The following is a 22921-nucleotide window of genomic DNA, read 5'->3' as shown; positions in this document are numbered from 1 at the left end:
ACAGGAGGACAGAGGTGTTACAGGAGGACAGAGGAGTTACAGGAGGACAGAGGAGCTACAGGAGGACAGAGGAGTTACAGGAGGACAGAGGAGTTACAGGAGGACAGAGGAGTTACAGGAGGACAGAGGAGTTACAGGAGGACAGAGGAGTTACAGGAGGACAGAGGAGTTACAGGAGGACAGAGGAGCTACAGGAGGACAGAGGTGTTACAGGAGGACAGAGGAGTTACAGGAGGACAGAGGAGCTACAGGAGGACAGAGGAGTTACAGGAGGACAGAGGAGCTACAGGAGGACAGAGGAGTCACAGGAGGACAGAGGAGTTACAGGAGGACAGAGGAGTTACAGGAGGACAGAGGAGTTACAGGTGAATAGGGATGTTTTTACTACAGATCAATGCCATAAATATGAGGGAAAAAATGTATGTTTTTTTTTTTCATTAATGTTTTCACATAAAAAAGGCCTTTTCTGCCTAAAAAAATCCTTAAATTCTAACCATGAGCTCATTTGCGACAGATAAACTGACCCTCTCTGGGAAAACTGTTCAGTCCCTCAGCAGTGACTCTGTGCTCAAATCCTGCACAGATCAGAGCAGTGGTTCTCAACCTGGGGGTCGGGATCCCCAAGGGGGTCACCAGATCATTTAGATGAAATATACATATTTTCATTAGCAAATAATCAAATGTTTTATTGCAGCCTGTGTGTTTGCTATTTTACCAGAGGGACATTATTTGTTCGTGGTTTGATGAATTTTATTTCAGCCATTTTTTTTCTCTTTGTTTATAAAGAATTATGTGGCTGATGTTCCTGTTTCTCACGGTGTGACCCGGGCTGAGTAGAACCATCTTTGTGAAGCTCTAAGTGAAAGACCTTCATCAGAGGGACGTCCTGGTTCTACAGCAGCAACGTTACATCCTAAAAAACTCTAATCTAGAACATGGAGATGATCAGTCCATGCACCTGCACGCGGAGCCCCTGATATTTGGGAAACAAGACTTTTCTCAGCCTTTAAATCCAAAGGTTTACAAACGATAACATGGTTGATGTTCCTTGATATGTTCTCAGTGGACGTTACACAGATCTTAGTCCTGCACATGTTTCCATTGCTGAGACTCCGCTCTTTAAAACTGCTACAAACACAGAAGTCGTTTGGCTGATTCTCTGTCCTTGAATAAAATTAAAGCAAAAATAAAAACTCTTCTCAAAATGGTAAGTTTGTAGCTCAATAACTGAGGCAGAGACGAGTCCGGGTTTGCAGATGATGTTCCCACACGCTGCGTTCAGGACTAACCACTCTGCCACCGCCCTTGGAGCCTCCGGCCGCTCACGCCTACAGCTCCCAGGATGCTTTGCGGCGGCAGAGGGAGGGAGGAATGTGAGGAATGTGTTTCCTGTGGAGAGTCCGAGCAGTTTCAGAGTCTGCAGCTCCTGTAGCTCGGAGTCTAGAACTCTGACTCTGAGCTGGATTTATCCCTCACCCTGGACCCTGGACCCTGAACCCTAAAGCCTGGACCCTGGACCCTGAACCCTAAAGCCTGGACCCTGAACCCTGAACCCTCAGCCCTGGACCTAACCCCGACGGAGGAGACTTCAGTCATGCTCTCGTTCTGCCTGATCTCGTTTTGGTTCTGAAGCGTCATGACGGAGCCGCTGCTGAGGAGAACTCTGTCCAGATTCAGGACCAGAGCCGAACCCAGACCCAGAGGTAAAACCCGGGACCAGGACCAGACTGTGAGGAGAGACCGGGACCAGGACAAGACTGTGAGGAGAGACCTGGACCAGGACCAGGACCAGACTCTAACATACACCTGGACCAGAACCAGACTGTGAGGAAAGACCAGGACCAGGACCAGACTCTAATATAAACCCGGGACCAGGACCAGACTCTAACATAAACCCGGGACCAGGACCAGACTCTAATATAAACCCAGACCAGGACCAGACTGTGAGGAGAGACCAGGACCGGGACCAGACTCTAATATAAACCAGGGACCAGGACCAGACTGTGAGGAGAGACCAGGACCAGGACCAGACTCTGAGGAGAGACCAGGACCAGGACCAGACTCTAACATAAACCCAGGACCAGGACCAGACTGTGAGGAAAGACCAGGACCAGGACCAGACTCTAACATACACCTGGACCAGGACCAGACTGTGAGGAGAGACCGGGACCAGGATAAGACTCTGACATAAACCCGGGACCAGGACCAGACTGTGAGGAAAGACCTGGACCAGGACCAGACTCAGACGTAGACCCGGGACCAGGACTAACCCCTGAGACTGACGGATCACTGGGATCTTTGTGCAGCAGAAAGTTTTAATGCCACAGTTGTGTGTGTGTTGTGAGTGCGGGGAATGTGAATGTTCAGAATAAACTGGAGACTTTTGGGGAAAACCTGCAGCTGATGAATTTATGCAAAAGATAATCAAACAGTGACGGTTTTAATTTTCAGCATGGATTTACTTTGACCCAGATTTAAAGCTTTTTACTCTGTGACTTTAAGGTGAGGTTTGTGACTGAGCTGGACTTTTCCGAGCGGGTTCTTCTTAATGGTTTGTTTCCTGTGATTAGTGCACGAGGAGTGTGCACGAGGAGTGTGCACGAGGAGTGTGCACGAGTGTTTCCTGTTTATCTCTCGGAGCGTGTTCTCTCGAGTGTTTGGTAATATCTGAGCTCCTGGTTTAGTCCCGTCAGCCTCGTCTGGAGCTGATTCAGAGTTTTTAGAGGAAAACAAAACAATCACATCATCATCATCATCATCATCATCATCATCATCATCATCATCATCATCATCATCATCATCATCATCATCATCATCATCATCATCATCATCATCACATTATTCCTCACGTGTTCCTCATGTTCACATGAAGCAGATCTATTTACCAATAACTGATCATCTTCAGTGACGTCCAGAGTCTCAGATGTTTGTCTGAAGAAACATCTTCCCCACTGAGTTTATTCCAGATCATTATAATGACACGTGTTCATGATTATTATGGTCTGGCCAGTGTGAAAGTCTCGGATACAAACGTCGTCTGTGGGAGATTCACAGTCACTCAGTTCAACATAAACCTCACATTAACGACTGACCCGCGGGACGTCCCTGAAAGAGGCCTCTGTGTGTGTGTGTGTGTGTGTGTGTGTGTGTGTGTGTGTGTGTGTGTGTGTGTGTGTGTGTGTGTGTGTGTGTGTGTGTGTGTGTGTGTGTGTGTGTGTGTGTGTGTGTGTGTGTGTGTGTGTGTGTGTGTGTGTGTGTGTGTGTGTGTGTGTGTGTGTGTGTGTGTGTGTGTGTGTGTGTGTGTGTGTGTGTGTGTGTGTGTGTGTGTGTGTGTGTGTGTGTGTGTGTGTGTGTGTGTGTGTGTGTGTGTGTGTGTGTGTGTGTGTGTGTGTGTGTGTGTATCAGTGCACTCTCTGTTCTCTGTCTCCAAACCCCCCTCTCTCTCTGCCCCGGGACAGGGCCCCTATTGTACATGTTTTAGTAGTGGACCCAGAGGGCCCTATTGTACATGTTTTAGTAGTGGACCCAGAGGGCCCTATTGTACATGTTTTAGTAGTGGACCCAGAGGGCCCTATTGTACATGTTTTAGTAGTAGACCCAGAGGGCCCTATTGTACATGTTTTAGTAGTGGACCCAGAGGGCCCTATTGTACATGTTTTAGTAGTAGACCCAGAGGGCCCTATTGTACATGTTTTAGTAGTGGACCCAGAGGGCCCTATTGTACATGTTTTAGTAGTGGACCCAGAGGGCCCTATTGTACATGTTTTAGTAGTAGACCCAGAGGGCCCTATTGTACATGTTTTAGTAGTGGACCCAGAGGGCCCTATTGTACATGTTTTAGTAGTAGACCCAGAGGGCCCTATTGTACATGTTTTAGTAGTGGACCCAGAGGGCCCTATTGTACATGTTTTAGTAGTGGACCCAGAGGGCCCTATTGTACATGTTTTAGTAGTAGACCCAGAGGGCCCTATTGTACATGTTTTAGTAGTGGACCCAGAGGGCCCTATTGTACATGTTTTAGTAGTGGACCCAGAGGGCCCTATTGTACATGTTTTAGTAGTGGACCCAGAGGGCCCTATTGTACATGTTTTAGTAGTAGACCCAGAGGGCCCCTATTGTACATGTTTTAGTAGTGGACCCAGAGGGCCCTATTGTACATGTTTTAGTAGTAGACCCAGAGGGCCCTATTGTACATGTTTTAGTAGTGGACCCAGAGGGCCCTATTGTACATGTTTTAGTAGTGGACCCAGAGGGCCCTATTGTACATGTTTTAGTAGTGGACCCAGAGGGCCCTATTGTACATGTTTTAGTAGTGGACCCAGAGGGCCCTATTGTACATGTTTTAGTAGTGGACCCAGAGGGCCCTATTGTACATGTTTTAGTAGTGGACCCAGAGGGCCCTATTGTACATGTTTTAGTAGTAGACCCAGAGGGCCCTATTGTACATGTTTTAGTAGTGGACCCAGAGGGCCCTATTGTACATGTTTTAGTAGTAGACCCAGAGGGCCCTATTGTACATGTTTTAGTAGTAGACCCAGAGGGCCCTATTGTACATGTTTTAGTAGTAGACCCAGAGGGCCCTATTGTACATGTTTTAGTAGTGGACCCAGAGGGCCCTATTGTACATGTTTTAGTAGTGGACCCAGAGGGCCCTATTGTACATGTTTTAGTAGTAGACCCAGAGGGCCCTATTGTACATGTTTTAGTAGTGGACCCAGAGGGCCCTATTGTACATGTTTTATTGGCCTCCAGGGCCGGACTGGGACTGAAACACAGCCCTGGGCTCGGACCAGTCTGGCCCAAATCAGCCTAAATGTGACACTTCCACAGATACATATTTTAACCTCTGACCCCCCGCCTGAACCACATGCATTCTGTCCTCTTTGGCCTGTGTAACACCTCATTTGAAAGCTAAGACCCACAAAACTGACCCTTTTCCTCACATTGTTGCTGTGTTGTGTCACCTTTTGTGTGTTTTTTCTTTTTTTCCATTGTTGTCACTTTTTGGTGCTTTTTTCCCAAGAATCTTTTAGATTTGGGTAAAGTCAAACTGGAGAAAATGTGCTCGTTCAGGTGGGAGTTAAGAGGTTATTAACCTCTGACCCCCCGCCTTAACACTAACCAGTGCATTTTCCTCAATTCATCTTTTTATTATTATGTTTTTGATCGGCATCATCAGCAAAAAGAGCGGGAAAGGCGGTCGTAGAAACAGAAGCAAAATCATTCATATAAATAATAAATAATAATGGTCCCAAAAGTGAACCTTGTGGTGCACCATACTCCATATACTGGGCTTTACCCAAATCTAAAAGCTTCTCCACTGGAAAGCAAAGGAAAGCTAAGACCTACAAAAGTGATGGAGATTCTTTGTCACGTCGCCACATTCTTGTCATATTTTTAAATTTTAAAGCTCGGTTGAGGCGGGACCGGTGGCCCCTCTGTGCTCTTCCAGAGTGGACATATGGCCGGTCCCCCCCTGGTGGCCTCTGCAGCTCAGGAGGCGGTGAAAACCCCCCTGCACTGGGCCTCACCTGGGCCTCACCTGGGCCTCACCTGGGCCTCACCTGGGCCTCACCTGGGCCTCACCTGGGCCTCACCTGGGCCTCACCTGGGCCTCACCTGGGCCTCACCTGGGCCTCACCTGAGCCTCACCTGGGCCTCACCTGGGCCTCACCTGGGCCTCACCTGGGCCTCACCTGGGCCTCACCTGGGCCTCAACTGGGCCTCAACTGGGCCTGACCTGGGCCTCACCTGGGCCTCACCTGGGCCTCACATAGGTCTCACATAGGTCTCACCTGGGCCTCACCTGGGCCTCACACCCCCTCCTAGGTGGGCCTCACATAGGTCTGTGCGAGGCCCTGGTCTGTGTCCTGGTTTGAGTGCCATGTGGGGGCCATGTTCTGCACTCCAGAGTGGGGGGGGGGGGGGGGGGTCCCGGGGGGGGGGGGGGTCCCGGTCTGAGCTCAGGTTTCTGCGTCCGCTCTGTCACTAAACACCTGCTCTGTTTTGTAGACGTTCCTCCTGTGACTCCGCCTCCTGCCACGCCTGTGATTTGGACTCCGCCCCCTGCTCCGCCCGTGACCCCGCCCACACTCTGCTCCAGGTGAATCCCCTCAGACTGAAGCTCAAACAGAACATCTCAGTGACGTCACTGTCATACCTCAGGACGTACCTGCAGAGCCTGGAGCGCAGCAGCAGGGCGTGGCTGCTGTCGGCGGGGAAGTCTCCGCCCCTCGTCACCGTGGTAACCGCGGCCCCGGGGGAGGGGCAGATCTGGTACAACCCCATCCCGGAGGAGGAGGAGCCAGCGGGGAGGGGGGCGGAGACACGCACAGAGGAAACCGACGCCCCGACAGGTGAGGGAGGGGCTGTGGGAGGGGCCTGGAGATCAATCACTCCATATAAAACAAGTTTCACTATAACAAACATCTGTACACAGCGGTCCCTCGTTTAGGAGGGAGGGGCCTGGAGATCAATCACTCCATATAAAACAAGTTTCCCTATATAACAAACATCTGTACACAGCGGTCCCTCGTTTAGGGGAGGGGGAGGGGCCTGGAGATCAATCACTCCATATAAAACAAGTCTCCCTATATAACAAACATCTGTATACAGCGGTCCCTCGTTTAGCGGGGGGGGGGAGGGACTGGGGGAGGGGCCTGGAGATCAATCACTCCATATAAAACAAGTTTCTCTATATTACAAACATCTGTATACAGCGGTCCCTCGTTTAGGGGAGGGGGGAGGGGCTGGGGGAGGGGCCTGGAGATCAATCACTCCATATAAAACAAGTTTCTCTATATAACAAACATCTGTACACAGCGGTCCCTCGTTTAGCGGGGGGGGGGGGAGGGGCCTGGAGATCAATTGGCTTGTTGCACGGTGTGGCTATGCTAGTTCCTCTGACCTGAAGCTGTGAGCGCCAGTACTTCCTGTCTGTTTTCTTTTCCTGGAATAATAATCATATTTTCTAAAGATCACGTTGCGTGGGCGGTGAGTTCCCGGTAGACGATCATTTACTGTGTTCAAATCATGATGTAACGAGTTCAGAGGAGACGCCTGTGATCATGAAGGATCGATAGTTTGTTTTGAAGCTAAAGGCTAACATAAAAAAAATATATATAAAAAGGCATTATTTCAAATTGTGTAATGCATTAACCCCTTAACTCCCGCCTGAACCGAGCACATTTTCTCCAGTTTGGCTTTACCCCAATCCAAAAGCTTCTGGGAAAAAGGTGAGAAAACAGCAACAAAACTGAGACGAAAACAATGACGGAAATGTGACAAAAAAGTGAGAAAACATTGACATAAAAGTGACGAGAAATTGATGAAAAAGTGGCAAAAAAAATTACAAAAATTTGATTACAAAATGACGAAAAAAATGACCAAAATGTGATACAAATTTGACCCAAAAAATTGGACAAAAAAATGACAAAAATGTGACCAAAATGTGACAAAAATTTGATAAAAAATTGACACAAAAAAAAAAAAGTGACAAAAAAATGACAAAAAGGTTACAAAAATGAGTTGAATACCCAACAAAAAAAATGATGGAAAAAAAAATCTGATGAAGTGAGGAAAAAGATCCTCTCGGTTCAGGCGAGTTTAAATTAGCCTTTAGCTTCAAGACAAAGGAACTCACTGGTCTAAGCTAATCTTAATGGAAATTAATACAAACAGGAAGTACTAGCCCCCACAACTTCAGCTCAGAGGAACTAGCATAGCCACATTGTGCAACAAGCCAATCACTCCATATAAAACAAGTCTCCCTATATAACAAACATCTGTACACAGCGGTCCCTCGTTTAGCGGGGGGGGTCACTGTACTGTTATTGCTACGTGTGGATACAGTGTGTACGTGAACGCAGGTCTGAGACAAACTGGGTTTTCCATGAGCAGGAACTTCACGTCCTGCTCCTTTAACACAGCTTTACAAGTGTTTGTTGAACTCGTTGAAAACCCGAGTGAAACTGAAATAAACAGAAACAAAATAAGCTTTAACTTCAATGCAAAACCATAAGAAAATAAAAGCAGCACCAAATGGCTAATGCCAGAAACTAGCAAACTGGAACGTTAGCATAGCTGATGCTAATGCTGCGCTGATGGTTAGCGCAGCATTAGCATAGCTGATGCTAATGCTGCGCTGATGGTTAGCGCAGCATTAGCATAGCTGATGCTAATGCTGTGCTGATGGTTAGCACAGTCCTCTCAGCTCAGACATTTCTAACGTTCACTAAACACGTCAAACTCACGGCCAGGGCTTTGGAAAGTGTGAATAAAGATGAAGAACTCAGGGTCAAGTCTGGGCCTGGACAGACGGGTTTTTTAGCACCACATTCTACTCGTCTGGCTAATGCTTCTGCTACCCATAATGCATTGCAACTACTGACTGAGCCTTCAAAATAAAGTTCAGCGAAACCAACACTGACTGTGTTTGTAGAAATTATCTTTTTAACCAAATTACTATTTTTAACATGAATTACAACATATTTATACCTAAATTATTAAGAAGCATTTTTAACCATTTTTTTAACAAAACACTTTTACAAAGGGCAGAACAATTACGTTCCAAAAGTCGTTAGCAATAGATGAAAGAAGCTTTAGTTTTTACAGTTATTATACATGTTTTATGGCAGTAAAACCCCCCCCACACGTCTCTCAGCAGCTCACACGGGGCCTGGGCCTGGTGTCACATGAGACACTGTATTTTACACATAGTTTCACATTACAATGTACAACAATGTGTAATATTTGTACCTATGGGTCAGATACACGAGGGAGTAATATATATGTGTAGTCTGTATTTACATAATGTAACAGGAATGACTCTAACCTGAAGCCCTGACCCTATTACATTATGTACTTACAAAGTACTAGTACAAGTTACTACTTTGTGTATCGGGCCCATAGGTACAAGTTATTACAGATGTTACAGAGCTCAAATACTACTAGTACTAAATAGTACTACATTTAGTTTGGTTCAAAGCATCAAGGTAGTGTTAAATAAAGTGATACCAAAAGAACTTTCACCGTAAAAAAGAACATTTACTATATTGTGGCGTACATGTTAGAGAGGTGTCTCTCACCCAGTAGGTTTTGGGGCCTGGGGGCGTGTCATTGCCCTTATGTTGTGTTTGTCCAGAGTTTCCGCCATTCTGTTGTTGGCTCAGAAAGAACAAAGGGACTTACTTGCAGCTCGCTTGTGTCCTCGTCTTTCTCACCACAATATAACCTCGATAGCGCCTGTGGTGAATGAGGGGTTTGGGACGAGGGTGGACATTTGGACACAGCCTGTGGGCTCTCGGTGAAAGTGACGGTGTTTTCCCTTAGGAGGCGTGTCTCCTGGAGGCGTGACAGGGGGCGTGTCTGGAGGCGTGTCCGGGGGCGTGTCCGAGCGAGTGATTGACAGGCTGCGGTCGCCGGCGCTGAAGCTCCGCCGTAAACTGAGTCTGAAGTCTCGCCGTGATCGCCACGGTAACGGCAGCCAGCAGGACACGCCCCCCCCCGCCGGCCAGGACACGCCCCCTCAGGACAGCTCCTCCCCCTCCAGGAAGCGTCCGATCAGACGGCAGCTCAGCGGTCGCAGAGCGAGAAACCCCTCCCCCGGTCGCCGCGGTAACGAGGAAGAGCGGGGGGAGGAGCCCTGCGCCCAGAGCTCCGCCCACAGCCTGACAGGTGTCCTGACCGTGCACCTGCAGGGGCTGGAGCGGCTCGCACTCAGGTGAGACTCGTTTACACTTTAGTCTGTTTCAGAGCTGGTGCAAAAAGGAAGAAAAGAGTTCATCAAAGAACAGAAAAAGATAAAAAGATCTTTTAAAGTCAAATCTCTCAATAATCACACGCGACCACAACGCTACGAAACGCCATGACAACGTGACAAAGGGGCAACAAGACACAACTAAAACGTGACAACAAAAACCAGGAAGAAGCTTAGATCCGTTTTGGAATGAATAGGCCTTAAAACAACAGGCCAGCGTTTTTACACACTGAGATATGTTCTTACCTAACCTTAGTCGAGTTAATATATCCCCGTCTGGTCTTTGTCCGTGCGCTCACACATACGCAGCCTCTCCCACATGTCATATAGCTCCAAAAAAGCTCACGATAGAAGCTACCAAGCTCTTCCACGTGTTCCCTATTTAAATAAAGTTACGTGAAGTGTTTTCATGCAAAGTATATTTACACAGAAATGTAACATGTGGATTTTATAAGCAGATAAAAAGGGGGACTATATTGTGAGGCGTAATGATACAGGAGCAGTAACTCCTAAAGACTTCCCCGCTCACTTCCGTCAGTAGAAGCTGCGTGACTTGTAGAGCAGCAGAGAACAGTTGAAGAAGCCTGGATAACTTGTGAACGATGCCTTTTACGTGCATCGTGCCGGGCGGTGATAACAAGCAGAAAGTATATAGTGTAGTAATGTTTCACAGATTTACAACGACACAGGACTCAGGAGCTCCACCATGAGGTAGGAATGTGCAGCACTTTCCCAAAATATATTTTCTGCTTGTTGTAAAAGGCTCTGTACAAGTCACGCAGCTTCTACTGACGGAAGTGAGCGGGGGAGTCTTTAGGAGTTACTGCTCCTGTATCATTACGCCTCACAATATAGTCCCCCTTTTTATCTGCTTATAAAATCCACATGTTACATTTCTGGGTAAATATACTTGGCATGAAAACACTTGACGTAACTTTATTTAAATAGGGAACACGTGGAAGAGCTTGGTAGCTTCTATCGTGAGCTTTTTTGGAGCTATGTGACATGTGGGAGAGGCTGCGTATGTGTGAGCGCACGGACAAAGACCAGACGGGGATATATTAACTCAGCTAAGGTTAGGTAAGAACATATCTCAGTATGTAAAAACACCGGCCTATTCCTTTAAGTCTTAGCTTTCAAATGAGGTTTTGTTGAGAAGCTTTAGATTTGGGTCAAACCGGAGAAAATCTGCTGGGTTAATTCCACCGTCGACTGGACTGGGCTGATAACGATCACATCCATGTGTAACTCCAGCTGTGCTCCAGGGCGGGCGTGTCCGGGGGCGTGTCCAGGGGCGTCTCCGTGGTGATCCAGGTGGACGGCATCATCAGGGCGCGCACTGCTGCCATGACGACGACAGGCCCCGCCCTCCGCCTGGACCACGCCTTCCACCTGCCGCTGGAGCGCGCTCAGACGCTGAAGGTGCTGCTGCTGAGCCGAGCGAGCGCCGGCGAGGAGGCCAGGCTGTGCGCTGTGGGCGGAGTCTGCCTGCCCTCGCTGTTCCCCGCCACAGCGCCCCCTGCAGCAGGTAGGAGGGATTTAGTTTAGGTTGGAGGACATTTTACAAACTGCTACACTTTTTCAAATTGGTGGAAAATGTTGAGTCACTTCCTGTTTAAATCTCTTTTATTTTTATTTTTTTTTACTTTATTGTGTGGTTTTACATTTCAGATGTGTACATTTTTACATTTCTGTTATTACACACAATATTTAGTTTTTTTTGTTTGTTTTTTTTCCTTTGTGTAGCAAATAAAATCAACAAACAAAAGGAGCTGTTACATACCTGATGCGCTGTGACAGGGGTTCGAAGTTCAAACATTATAGCTAGAGAAGAAAAAAAATACAAAAATAAAAATACAAAAATACAAAAATACAAAAATAAAAATACAAAAATACAAAAATACAAAAATAAAAATACAAAAATACAAAAATACAAAATAAAAAAATAAATAAAAAAGTAATAATAATTCCTTGTTTTATACTACATCAAAGCTGCCATGTATTTGGAAAAAATGGAAAGGGACTCCCCATCATGGGATTCTGATTCTTAAAATGTGTATATTCTAATATATACTATATATACACCTATATACACATTTTTATTATCATTATTATTTTTTTATTATTATTATTTATTCATTTATTTTATATTACTATATGAATCTGTCTTGGTTGAAGAGAGACCATTTGTTTTGGAACTCAGCTTCTTTGTTATTTATTACATGAGTCAATCTTTCCATACGTTGTGTGTTTTCTATAGTTTCGAGCCAGTTCTTAAAGTTTGGGAGTTTTATTGATCGCCAATTCCTTGTAATTTGTTTTAATGCTGTGATTCTAAAGATCCAGAAGAGATATTGCACACTTTGTTTTGCTCTTTTTGGTGGTTTGCCTATTAATAGATGTTTTGCGTCGTATGTAACTTTATCGCCCATCATTTGCTTTATGCTTGATATAATTTTGTTCCAGAAGTTTACTATTTTTGGGCAAGTAAAGAAAATATGCAAATAGTCGGCTTTTTTCTCCCCGCACTTCCTCCAACAAAAGGCCATATCTTTATTTTTTGAAGATTTGGATATCATGTGGGGTGTTTTGAAGAACCTTAATTGGAATTTCCAAGCAAACTCTTGCCAGAATGGCGATCGTATATGGATAAAATTTGCTTTGCTACTTTGGTAAATCTCTGTCTTAAAGCGACAAACGTTTCAGAATAAACCTCATAAAGAGAGAGTTTTCGCCTCCTGCTCTTCAGGTTCTCAGACTCAGGAGCTGAGTTTGGAGCTGGAGCCCAGAGGGTCGCTGCTGCTGCGACTGTCGCTGCAGGTAACTCCTCGAACACTCAGGTTTCCTCTTGGTCCGCGTTTGTGATGAACTCTCCTCCCCCCCCTCTCCCCCTCAGGTGGGTGAGGAGGCTGTGGGCGGGGCTCAGGTGTTTGGGGCGGAGCTCACGGCCCTGGTGCAGAGAGAGTCGTCAGAAAGACCTGTCCCTTTAATCGTCCAGAAGACAATCTGTGAAGTCAACAGCAGAGGGCTGAAGGTCAGAGCCACTCCCCCTCTCTCCCCTCTCCCCCTCTCCCCCTCTCTCCTCCCCCTCTCCTCCTCCTCTCCTCCCCCTCTCTCCTCCTCTCCTCCCCTCTCCTACCCCTCTCTCCCCTAACACAGTCCTGTCTCTGTCTCAGGTGGAGGGCATCTACAGATTGTGTGGATCGTCATCTGTGAAGAAGCAGCTCAGAGACGACTTTGAGTCCAACAGCTCCAGCGTCGACCTCAGCGGCTGCTCCGACCTGCACGCCATTAGCGGTGACTCCACCAGAACATCACCAGAAAATAACCACCAAATCACCACCAGAACATCATCAAATCACCACCAAATCACCACCAGAACATCACCAAATCACCACCAAATCATCACCAAATCACCACCAGAACATCACCAAATCACCACCAAATCATCACCAAATCACCACCAGAACATCACCAAATCACCACCAAATCACCACCAAATCACCACCAAATCATCACCAAATCACCACCAAATCACCACCAAATCACCACCAGAACATCACCAAATCACCACCAAATCATCACCAAATCACCACCAAATCATCACCAAATCACCACCAAATCATCACCAAATCACCACCAAATCATCACCAAATCACCACCAAATCATCATCAAATCACCACCAAATCATCACCAAATCACCACCAGAACATCACCAAATCACCACCAAATCATCATCAAATCATCACCAAATCACCACCAAATCACCACCAAATCACCACCAGAACATCACCAAATCACCACCAAATCATCACCAAATCACCACCAAATCATCACCAAATCACCACCAAATCATCACCAAATCACCACCAAATCATCATCAAATCACCACCAAATCATCACCAAATCACCACCAGAACATCACCAAATCACCACCAAATCATCATCAAATCATCACCAAATCACCACCAAATCACCACCAGAACATCATCACATCACCGACAAATCACCACCAGAACATCACCAAATCACCACCAAATCACCACCAGAACATCACCAAATCACCACCAGAACATCACCAGAACATCACCAAATCACCACCAAATCACCACCAGAACATCACCAAATCACCACCAAATCACCACCAGAACATCACCAAATCACCACCAAATCACCACCAGAACATCACCAAATCACCACCAGAACATCACCAAATCACCACCAAATCACCACCAAATCATCACCAAATCACCACCAAATCATCACCAAATCACCACCAAATCACCACCAAATCACCACCAGAACATCACCAAATCACCACCAAATCATCACCAAATCACCACCAAATCATCACCAAATCACCACCAAATCATCACCAAATCACCACCAAATCATCATCAAATCACCACCAAATCATCACCAAATCACCACCAGAACATCACCAAATCACCACCAAATCATCATCAAATCATCACCAAATCACCACCAAATCACCACCAGAACATCATCACATCACCGACAAATCACCACCAGAACATCACCAAATCACCACCAAATCACCACCAGAACATCACCAAATCACCACCAGAACATCACCAGAACATCACCAAATCACCACCAGAACATCACCAGAACATCACCAGAACATCACCAAATCACCACCAAATCACCACCAGAACATCACCAAATCACCACCAAATCACCACCAGAACATCACCAAATCACCACCAAATCACCACCAGAACATCACCAAATCATCACCAGAACATCACCAAATCACCACCAGAACATCACCAAATCACCACCAAATCACCACCAGAACATCACCAAATCACCACCAGAACATCACCAAATCACCACCAGAACATCACCAAATCACCACCAAATCACCACCAGAACATCACCAAATCACCACCAGAACATCACCAAATCACCACCAGAACATCACCAAATCACCACCAAATCATCACCAAATCACCACCAAATCACCACCAGAACATCACCAAATCACCACCAGAACATCCTCACATCACCACCAAATCATCACCAAATCACCACCAGAACATCACCAAATCACCACCAGAACATCACCAAATCACCACCAAATCATCACCAAATCACCACCAAATCACCACCAGAACATCACCAAATCACCACCAGAACATCACCAAATCACCACCAAATCATCACCAAATCACCACCAAATCACCACCAGAACATCACCAAATCACCACCAGAACATCACCAGAACATCACCAGAACATCACCAAATCACCACCAAATCACCACCAGAACATCACCAAATCATCACCAGAACATCACCAAATCACCACCAAATCACCACCAGAACATCACCAGAACATCACCAAATCACCACCAGAACATCACCAGAACATCACCAGAACATCACCAAATCACCACCAAATCACCACCAGAACATCACCAAATCACCACCAAATCACCACCAAATCACCACCAGAACATCACCAGAACATCACCAAATCACCACCAGAACATCACCAGAACATCACCAGAACATCACCAAATCACCACCAAATCACCACCAGAACATCACCAAATCACCACCAAATCACCACCAGAACATCACCAAATCACCACCAGAACATCACCAGAACATCACCAGAACATCACCAAATCACCACCAAATCATCATCAAATCATCACCAAATCACCACCAAATCACCACCAGAACATCACCAGAACATCACCAGCACATTCATGTCGCCCTAAACAGAACCTGAACATTACTCTGTTACATAAAGATTTACTGGAGTATACTCTGTTACAGGAGTACTGAAGGGTTTACTGGAGTATACTCTGTTTCAGGAGTACTGAAGGATTTACTCGAGTATACTCTGTTACAGGAGTACTGAAGGATTTACTGGAGTATACTCTGTTACAGGAGTACTGAAGGATTTACTGGAGTATACTCTGTTACAGGAGTACTGAAGGGTTTACTGGAGTATACTCTGTTACAGGAGTACTGAAGGGTTTACTGGAGTATACTCTGTTACAGGAGTACTGAAGGATTTACTGGAGTATACTCTGTTACAGGAGTACTGAAGGATTTACTGGAGTATACTCTGTTACAGGAGTACTGAAGGATTTACTGGAGTATACTCTGTTACAGGAGTACTGAAGGATTTACTGGAGTATACTCTGTTACAGGAGTACTGAAGGGTTTACTCGAGTATACTCTGTTACAGGAGTACTGAAGGGTTTACTGGAGTATACTCTGTTACAGGAGTACTGAAGGGTTTACTGGAGTATACTCTGTTACAGGAGTACTGAAGGGTTTACTGGAGTATACTCTGTTACAGGAGTACTGAAGGGTTTACTGGAGTATACTCTGTTACAGGAGTACTGAAGGGTTTACTGGAGTATACTCTGTTACAGGAGTACTGAAGGGTTTACTGGAGTATACTCTGTTACAGGAGTACTGAAGGGTTTACTGGAGTATACTCTGTTACAGGAGTACTGAAGGATGTACTCGAGTATACTCTGTTACAGGAGTACTGAAGGGTTTACTCGAGTATACTCTGTTACAGGAGTACTGAAGGATTTACTGGAGTATACTCTGTTACAGGAGTACTGAAGGGTTTACTGGAGTATACTCTGTTACAGGAGTACTGAAGGGTTTACTGGAGTATACTCTGTTACAGGAGTACTGAAGGGTTTACTCGAGTATACTCTGTTACAGGAGTACTGAAGGATTTACTCGAGTATACTCTGTTTCAGGAGTACTGAAGGATTTACTCGAGTATACTCTGTTTCAGGAGTACTGAAGGGTTTACTCGAGTATACTCTGTTACAGGAGTACTGAAGGATTTACTGGAGTATTCTCTGTTTCAGGAGTACTGAAGGATTTACTGGAGTATACTCTGTTTCAGGAGTACTGAAGGATTTACTCGAGTATACTCTGTTACAGGAGTACTGAAGGGTTTACTGGAGTATACTCTGTTACAGGAGTACTGAAGGGTTTACTGCAGTATACTCTGTTACAGGAGTACTGAAGGGTTTACTGGAGTATACTCTGTTACAGGAGTACTGAAGGATTTACTGGAGTATACTCTGTTTCAGGAGTACTGAAGGATTTACTGGAGTATACTCTGTTACAGGAGTACTGAAGGATTTACTGGAGTATACTCTGTTACAGGAGTACTGAAGGGTTTACTGGAGTATACTCTGTTACAGGAGTACTGAAGGGTTTACTGGAGTATACTCTGTTACAGGAGTACTGAAGGGTTTACTGGAGTATACTCTGTTACAGGAGTACTGAAGGATTTACTCGAGTATACTCTGTTACAGGAGTACTGAAGGGTTTACTCGAGTATACTCTGTTACAGGAGTACTGAAGGATTTACTCGAGTATACTCTGTTACAGGAGTACTGAAGGATTTACTGGAGTATACTCTGTTACAGGAGTACTGAAGGGTTTACTGGAGTATACTCTGTTACAGGAGTACTGAAGGATTTACTCGAGTATACTCTGTTACAGGAGTACTGAAGGATTTACTGGAGTATACTCTGTTACAGGAGTACTGAAGGGTTTACTCGAGTATACTCTGTTTCAGGAGTACTGAAGGATTTACTGGAGTATACTCTGTTACAGGAGTACTGAAGGATTTACTCGAGTATACTCTGTTACAGGAGTACTGAAGGATTTACTGGAGTATACTCTGTTACAGGAGTACTGAAGGGTTTACTCGAGTATACTCTGTTACAGGAGTACTGAAGGATTTACTGGAGTATACTCTGTTACAGGAGTACTGAAGGGTTTACTGGAGTATACTCTGTTACAGGAGTACTGAAGGGTTTACTGGAGTATACTCTGTTACAGGAGTACTGAAGGATTTACTGGAGTATACTCTGTTACAGGAGTACTGAAGGGTTTACTCGAGTATACTCTGTTACAGGAGTACTGAAGGATTTACTGGAGTATACTCTGTTACAGGAGTACTGAAGGATTTACTGGAGTATACTCTGTTACAGGAGTACTGAAGGGTTTACTGGAGTATACTCTGTTACAGGAGTACTGAAGGATTTACTGGAGTATACTCTGTTACAGGAGTACTGAAGGATGTACTCGAGTATACTCTGTTACAGGAGTACTGAAGGATTTACTGGAGTATACTCTGTTACAGGAGTACTGAAGGGTTTACTGGAGTATACTCTGTTACAGGAGTACTGAAGGATTTACTCGAGTATACTCTGTTACAGGAGCACTGAAGGATTTACTGGAGTATACTCTGTTACAGGAGCACTGAAGGGTTTACTCTAGTATACTCTGTTACAGGAGTACTGAAGGGTTTACTCTAGTATACTCTGTTACAGGAGTACTGAAGGGTTTACTCGAGTATGCTCTGTTTCAGGAGTACTGAAGGATTTACTGGAGTATACTCTGTTACAGGAGCACTGAAGGATTTACTGGAGTATACTCTGTTACAGGAGTACTGAAGGATTTACTGGAGTATACTCTGTTACAGGAGTACTGAAGGATTTACTGGAGTATACTCTGTTACAGGAGTACTGAAGGGTTTACTCGAGTATACTCTGTTACAGGAGTACTGAAGGGTTTACTGGAGTATACTCTGTTACAGGAGTACTGAAGGATTTACTCGAGTATACTCTGTTACAGGAGTACTGAAGGGTTTACTGGAGTATACTCTGTTACAGGAGTACTGAAGGATTTACTGGAGTATACTCTGTTACAGGAGTACTGAAGGGTTTACTCGAGTATACTCTGTTACAGGAGTACTGAAGGGTTTACTGGAGTATACTCTGTTACAGGAGTACTGAAGGATTTACTCGAGTATACTCTGTTACAGGAGTACTGAAGGATTTACTCGAGTATACTCTGTTACAGGAGTACTGAAGGGTTTACTGGAGTATACTCTGTTACAGGAGTACTGAAGGATTTACTCGAGTATACTCTGTTACAGGAGTACTGAAGGATTTACTCGAGTATCCTCTGTTACAGGAGTACTGAAGGATTTACTGGAGTATACTCTGTTACAGGAGTACTGAAGGATTTACTGGAGTATACTCTGTTACAGGAGTACTGAAGGATTTACTGGAGTATACTCTGTTACAGGAGTACTGAAGGATTTACTGGAGTATACTCTGTTTCAGGAGTACTGAAGGGTTTACTCGAGTATACTCTGTTACAGGAGTACTGAAGGGTTTACTGGAGTATACTCTGTTACAGGAGTACTGAAGGGTTTACTGGAGTATACTCTGTTACAGGAGTACTGAAGGGTTTACTGGAGTATACTCTGTTACAGGAGTACTGAAGGATTTACTCGAGTATACTCTGTTACAGGAGTACTGAAGGATTTACTCGAGTATACTCTGTTACAGGAGTACTGAAGGATTTACTCGAGTATACTCTGTTACAGGAGTACTGAAGGGTTTACTGGAGTATACTCTGTTACAGGAGTACTGAAGGGTTTACTGGAGTATACTCTGTTACAGGAGTACTGAAGGGTTTACTCGAGTATACTCTGTTACAGGAGTACTGAAGGATTTACTGGAGTATACTCTGTTACAGGAGTACTGAAGGGTTTACTGGAGTATACTCTGTTACAGGAGTACTGAAGGATTTACTCGAGTATACTCTGTTACAGGAGTACTGAAGGATTTACTGGAGTATACTCTGTTACAGGAGTACTGAAGGGTTTACTTGAGTATACTCTGTTACAGGAGTACTGAAGGATTTACTCGAGTATACTCTGTTACAGGAGTACTGAAGGGTTTACTCGAGTATACTCTGTTACAGGAGTACTGAAGGATTTACTCGAGTATACTCTGTTACAGGAGTACTGAAGGATTTACTCGAGTATACTCTGTTACAGGAGTACTGAAGGATTACCTGCGGGAGCTGCCGGCGCCGCTCATCACGCCGTCTCTGTATCACGCCGTCCAGCAGGTCATGACCTCTGACCTCAGTGTGACCCCGGAGCTGCTGCAGTGTCTCCCCCTGGTGCACAGAGTAAGAACTACGCCACTGTCCCAATGTATATGTGTAGACACTTTTCTACATATATGTACATGTTTAATACAGCACAGTATCTGTTTAATACATATATTTATCTGTTGAAGTGCTTATACTTTCTTATTACTCTGCACTGTGTAGCATTAGTATTGTACAGTATAAACATTATTTAGCATTAGCATCATTAGCATTAGTATCATTAGCACTAGCATCATTAGCACTAGCATCATTAGCACTAGCATCATTAGCACTAGCATCATTAGCACTAGCATCATTAGCATCATTAACATCATTAGCATTAGCATCACTAGCATTAGCATCACTAGCATTAGCATCATTAGCATTATTAGCATTAGCATCATTAGCATCATTAGCATTAGCATCACTAGCATTAGCATCATTAGCATTAGCATCATTAGCATCATTAGCATTAGCATCACTTGCATTAGCATCATTAGCATTAGTATCATTAGCATCATTAGCATTAGCATCATTAGCATTAGCCTCATTAGCATTAGCATCATTAGCATTAGCATCACTAGCATTAGCATCATTAGTATCATTAGCATTTTTAGCATTAGCATCATTAGCATTAGCCTCATTAGCACTAGCATCATTAGCACTAGCATCATTAGCATCATTAGCATTAGCATCATTAGCATCATCAGCATCATTAGCATCATTAGCATCATTATCATTAGCATCATTAGCATTAGCATCATTAGCATTAACATCATTAGCATTATGTGGCACTGTGTAGCATTAGCATTATGCAGTATAAGCATGACTTAGCATTAGCATGATTTAGCATTAGCATTATTAGCATTAGCATCATTAGCATTAGCATCATTAGCATTAGCATCATTAGCATTATTAGCATTAGCATCATTAGCATTAGTATCATTAGCATTATTAGCATTAGCATCATTAGCATCATTAGCGTTAGCATCACTAGCATTAGCATCATTAGCATTAGCATTATTAGCATCATTAGCATTAGCATCATTAGCATTAGCATCATTAGCATCATTAGCATCATTAGCATCATTAGCATTAGCATCATTAGCATCATTAGCATTAGCATCATTAGCATTAGCATCATTAGCATCATTAGCATCATTAGCATCATTAGCATTAGCATCATTAGCATTAGCATCATTAGCATTAGCATCATTAGCATTAGCATCATTAGCATCATTAGCATTAGCATCATTAGCATTAGCATCATTAGCATTGGCCTCTGTTGTTGCAGGAGACCCTGTCGTTCCTGATGGATCATCTCGCTCTCGTATCGAGCTGCTCGTCCTTTAATAAAATGAACGCTCAGAATCTGGCCGTTTGCTTCGGGCCCGTGCTGTTCGCCGCCGTTCAGACCGACCAATTGGAGCGCGGTGCTGCAACGAGGGGCGGGACCAGGCCAAAAACAGACCAATCAGCGAGCGGCGTGGACTTCAAGCAGCACTTGGAGGCGCTGCACTTCCTGCTGCAGCACTGGCCCGGTAACTACACGCCTACGTGTAACTACACATGTAATTACAGAGGCAGTAACACGCCCTTATAGTCCCGCCCCCTCAGGTGCCACAGGAGGACGTGGGCGGAGTCACACCGAGCTCACCTGCAGCAGTGGGCGGGGCCAGGTGCCGGTGGAGGGACAGGTGTCGTGTCACTCACAGACAGGCGGGAGACTGGAGCCGCTACCAGGACACGCCCACAGGTGAGAGGCTCCTCCCCCTCACACAGCACACGCCCACAGGTGAGAGGCTCCACCCCCTCACACAGCACACGCCCACAGGTGTTTCAGAGTTGTTGTGTTTGTGTTTCAGAGCGTGTGGAGGAGGAGCCTGTCCTGGACTTCGAGGCTCCGTTTAACTGTCGCCTGAGTCTGAAGGACTTTGATCTGCTCATCCAGGACTTTCACCGGCAACTTAGCAAGGTCTAAACCAGGACTAAACCAAGTCTAAACCAGGACTAAACCAAGTCTAAACCAGGTCTAAACCGGGACTAAACCAGGTCTAAACCCGGACTTAACTGGGTCTTAACCAGGTCTAAACCAGGACTAAACCAGGTCTAAACAGGGACTAAACCAGGTCTAAACCCGGACTTAACTGGGTCTAAACCAGGTCTAAACTAGGACTAAACTAGGACTAAACCAGGACTAAACCAAGACTAAACCAGGACTTAACTCGATATAAACCAGTATTTTCCAGGTTTCTGTTGCACTCTGCTTATTCTTCGGTACCACACACGTGTTAATAACTGATAATAATGATAATAATGATGTAATAATGATGTAATAATGTTGTAATAATGATGTCGAGGATGAACTGTGAGTCCGTGATGAAGATCAGGATTTCGTTTTGCACTTGTTTTGTTTTGTTTTGTTTTTGATCCAAAGCTTCGACCGAAACGTCTCAAAAATAAAGTTATTTCTACTTTTCTACGTCACGTGTTTAAGCCATTAAAGTTTTACACTTTCTCAGGTTTAAAGTGTTTTATTTGGATTTGGTTAAACTTGTTTGTGGTAAAAGTACAGATACTACTCAAATATTACTGCTGTAAAGTAAAGTGAAGTGAAAGTATCACAAATATGTTTAAACACAGAGTTTGGTGAACAAGTGTCTGAATGGGACAGTGCCACCTGCTGTTCAGAGAGGCTCATTATTTAGAGAAAGAGTTCGATTCATCTAGAACAGGCGTCTCAGACATGCGGCCAGGGGGCCACATGCGGCCCGCGAGATGATTTCTTATTTATATTACATGCAGCCGGTGCACAATGGAAACAGACGGCTTGTCGAGTTACACTACTTCTCGTTGCTGCGCATGTGCTGAACTATCGAGTCATTTTACATTCAGTCATCGAGTTCCGCTTTTTCAGCAAATAACATGATTTCATAAATTTTACTGTCGAATTAGGCAGTTTATTCTACATGTAGTTAGTAAATGACGAAGCTGCTAAAACAATTTGCCTTTAAAAATCTGTCTGTTGAAAATATAGGCTTTAAAAACAAAAAAGTACAAGTTTTGTCAATAATCAGAAAGCATGAGCGTTTACATGTAATAAAAGAGTCGTCTGCTCTTTAGTTACATAATATTATGCAAGACAAAGTTAACCGGCTGTTAATAACTCGTTTTTAATGAGAGACAAAGA

At 44.6% G+C, this 22921-nt stretch overlaps 1 protein-coding gene across 1 annotated transcript; it reads left to right on the top strand.

Moving 5' to 3' along the window:
- The first annotated feature begins 1507 nt into the window (after positions 1 to 1507).
- On the top strand, positions 1508 to 21831 carry LOC306978688 (rho GTPase-activating protein SYDE1-like). The gene is made up of 12 exons (XM_079577343.1): positions 1508 to 1703; positions 6013 to 6103; positions 6166 to 6356; positions 9331 to 9721; positions 11023 to 11285; positions 12507 to 12577; positions 12654 to 12791; positions 12934 to 13054; positions 19634 to 19770; positions 21026 to 21272; positions 21335 to 21487; positions 21597 to 21831. The coding sequence occupies exons 1-12, from the start codon at positions 1637 to 1639 to the stop codon at positions 21710 to 21712; spliced, it is 1986 nt and encodes a 661-aa protein (XP_079433469.1). The 5' UTR covers positions 1508 to 1636; the 3' UTR covers positions 21713 to 21831.
- Positions 21832 to 22921: the final 1090 nt, after the last annotated feature.

The sequence above is a fragment of the Gobius niger genome, assembly GCF_951799975.1.
Source record: "Gobius niger genome assembly, chromosome: 19".
In the NCBI taxonomy this organism is placed as follows: Eukaryota; Metazoa; Chordata; class Actinopteri; order Gobiiformes; family Gobiidae; genus Gobius; species Gobius niger.
This window is presented reverse-complemented; position numbering and strand designations above follow the sequence as displayed.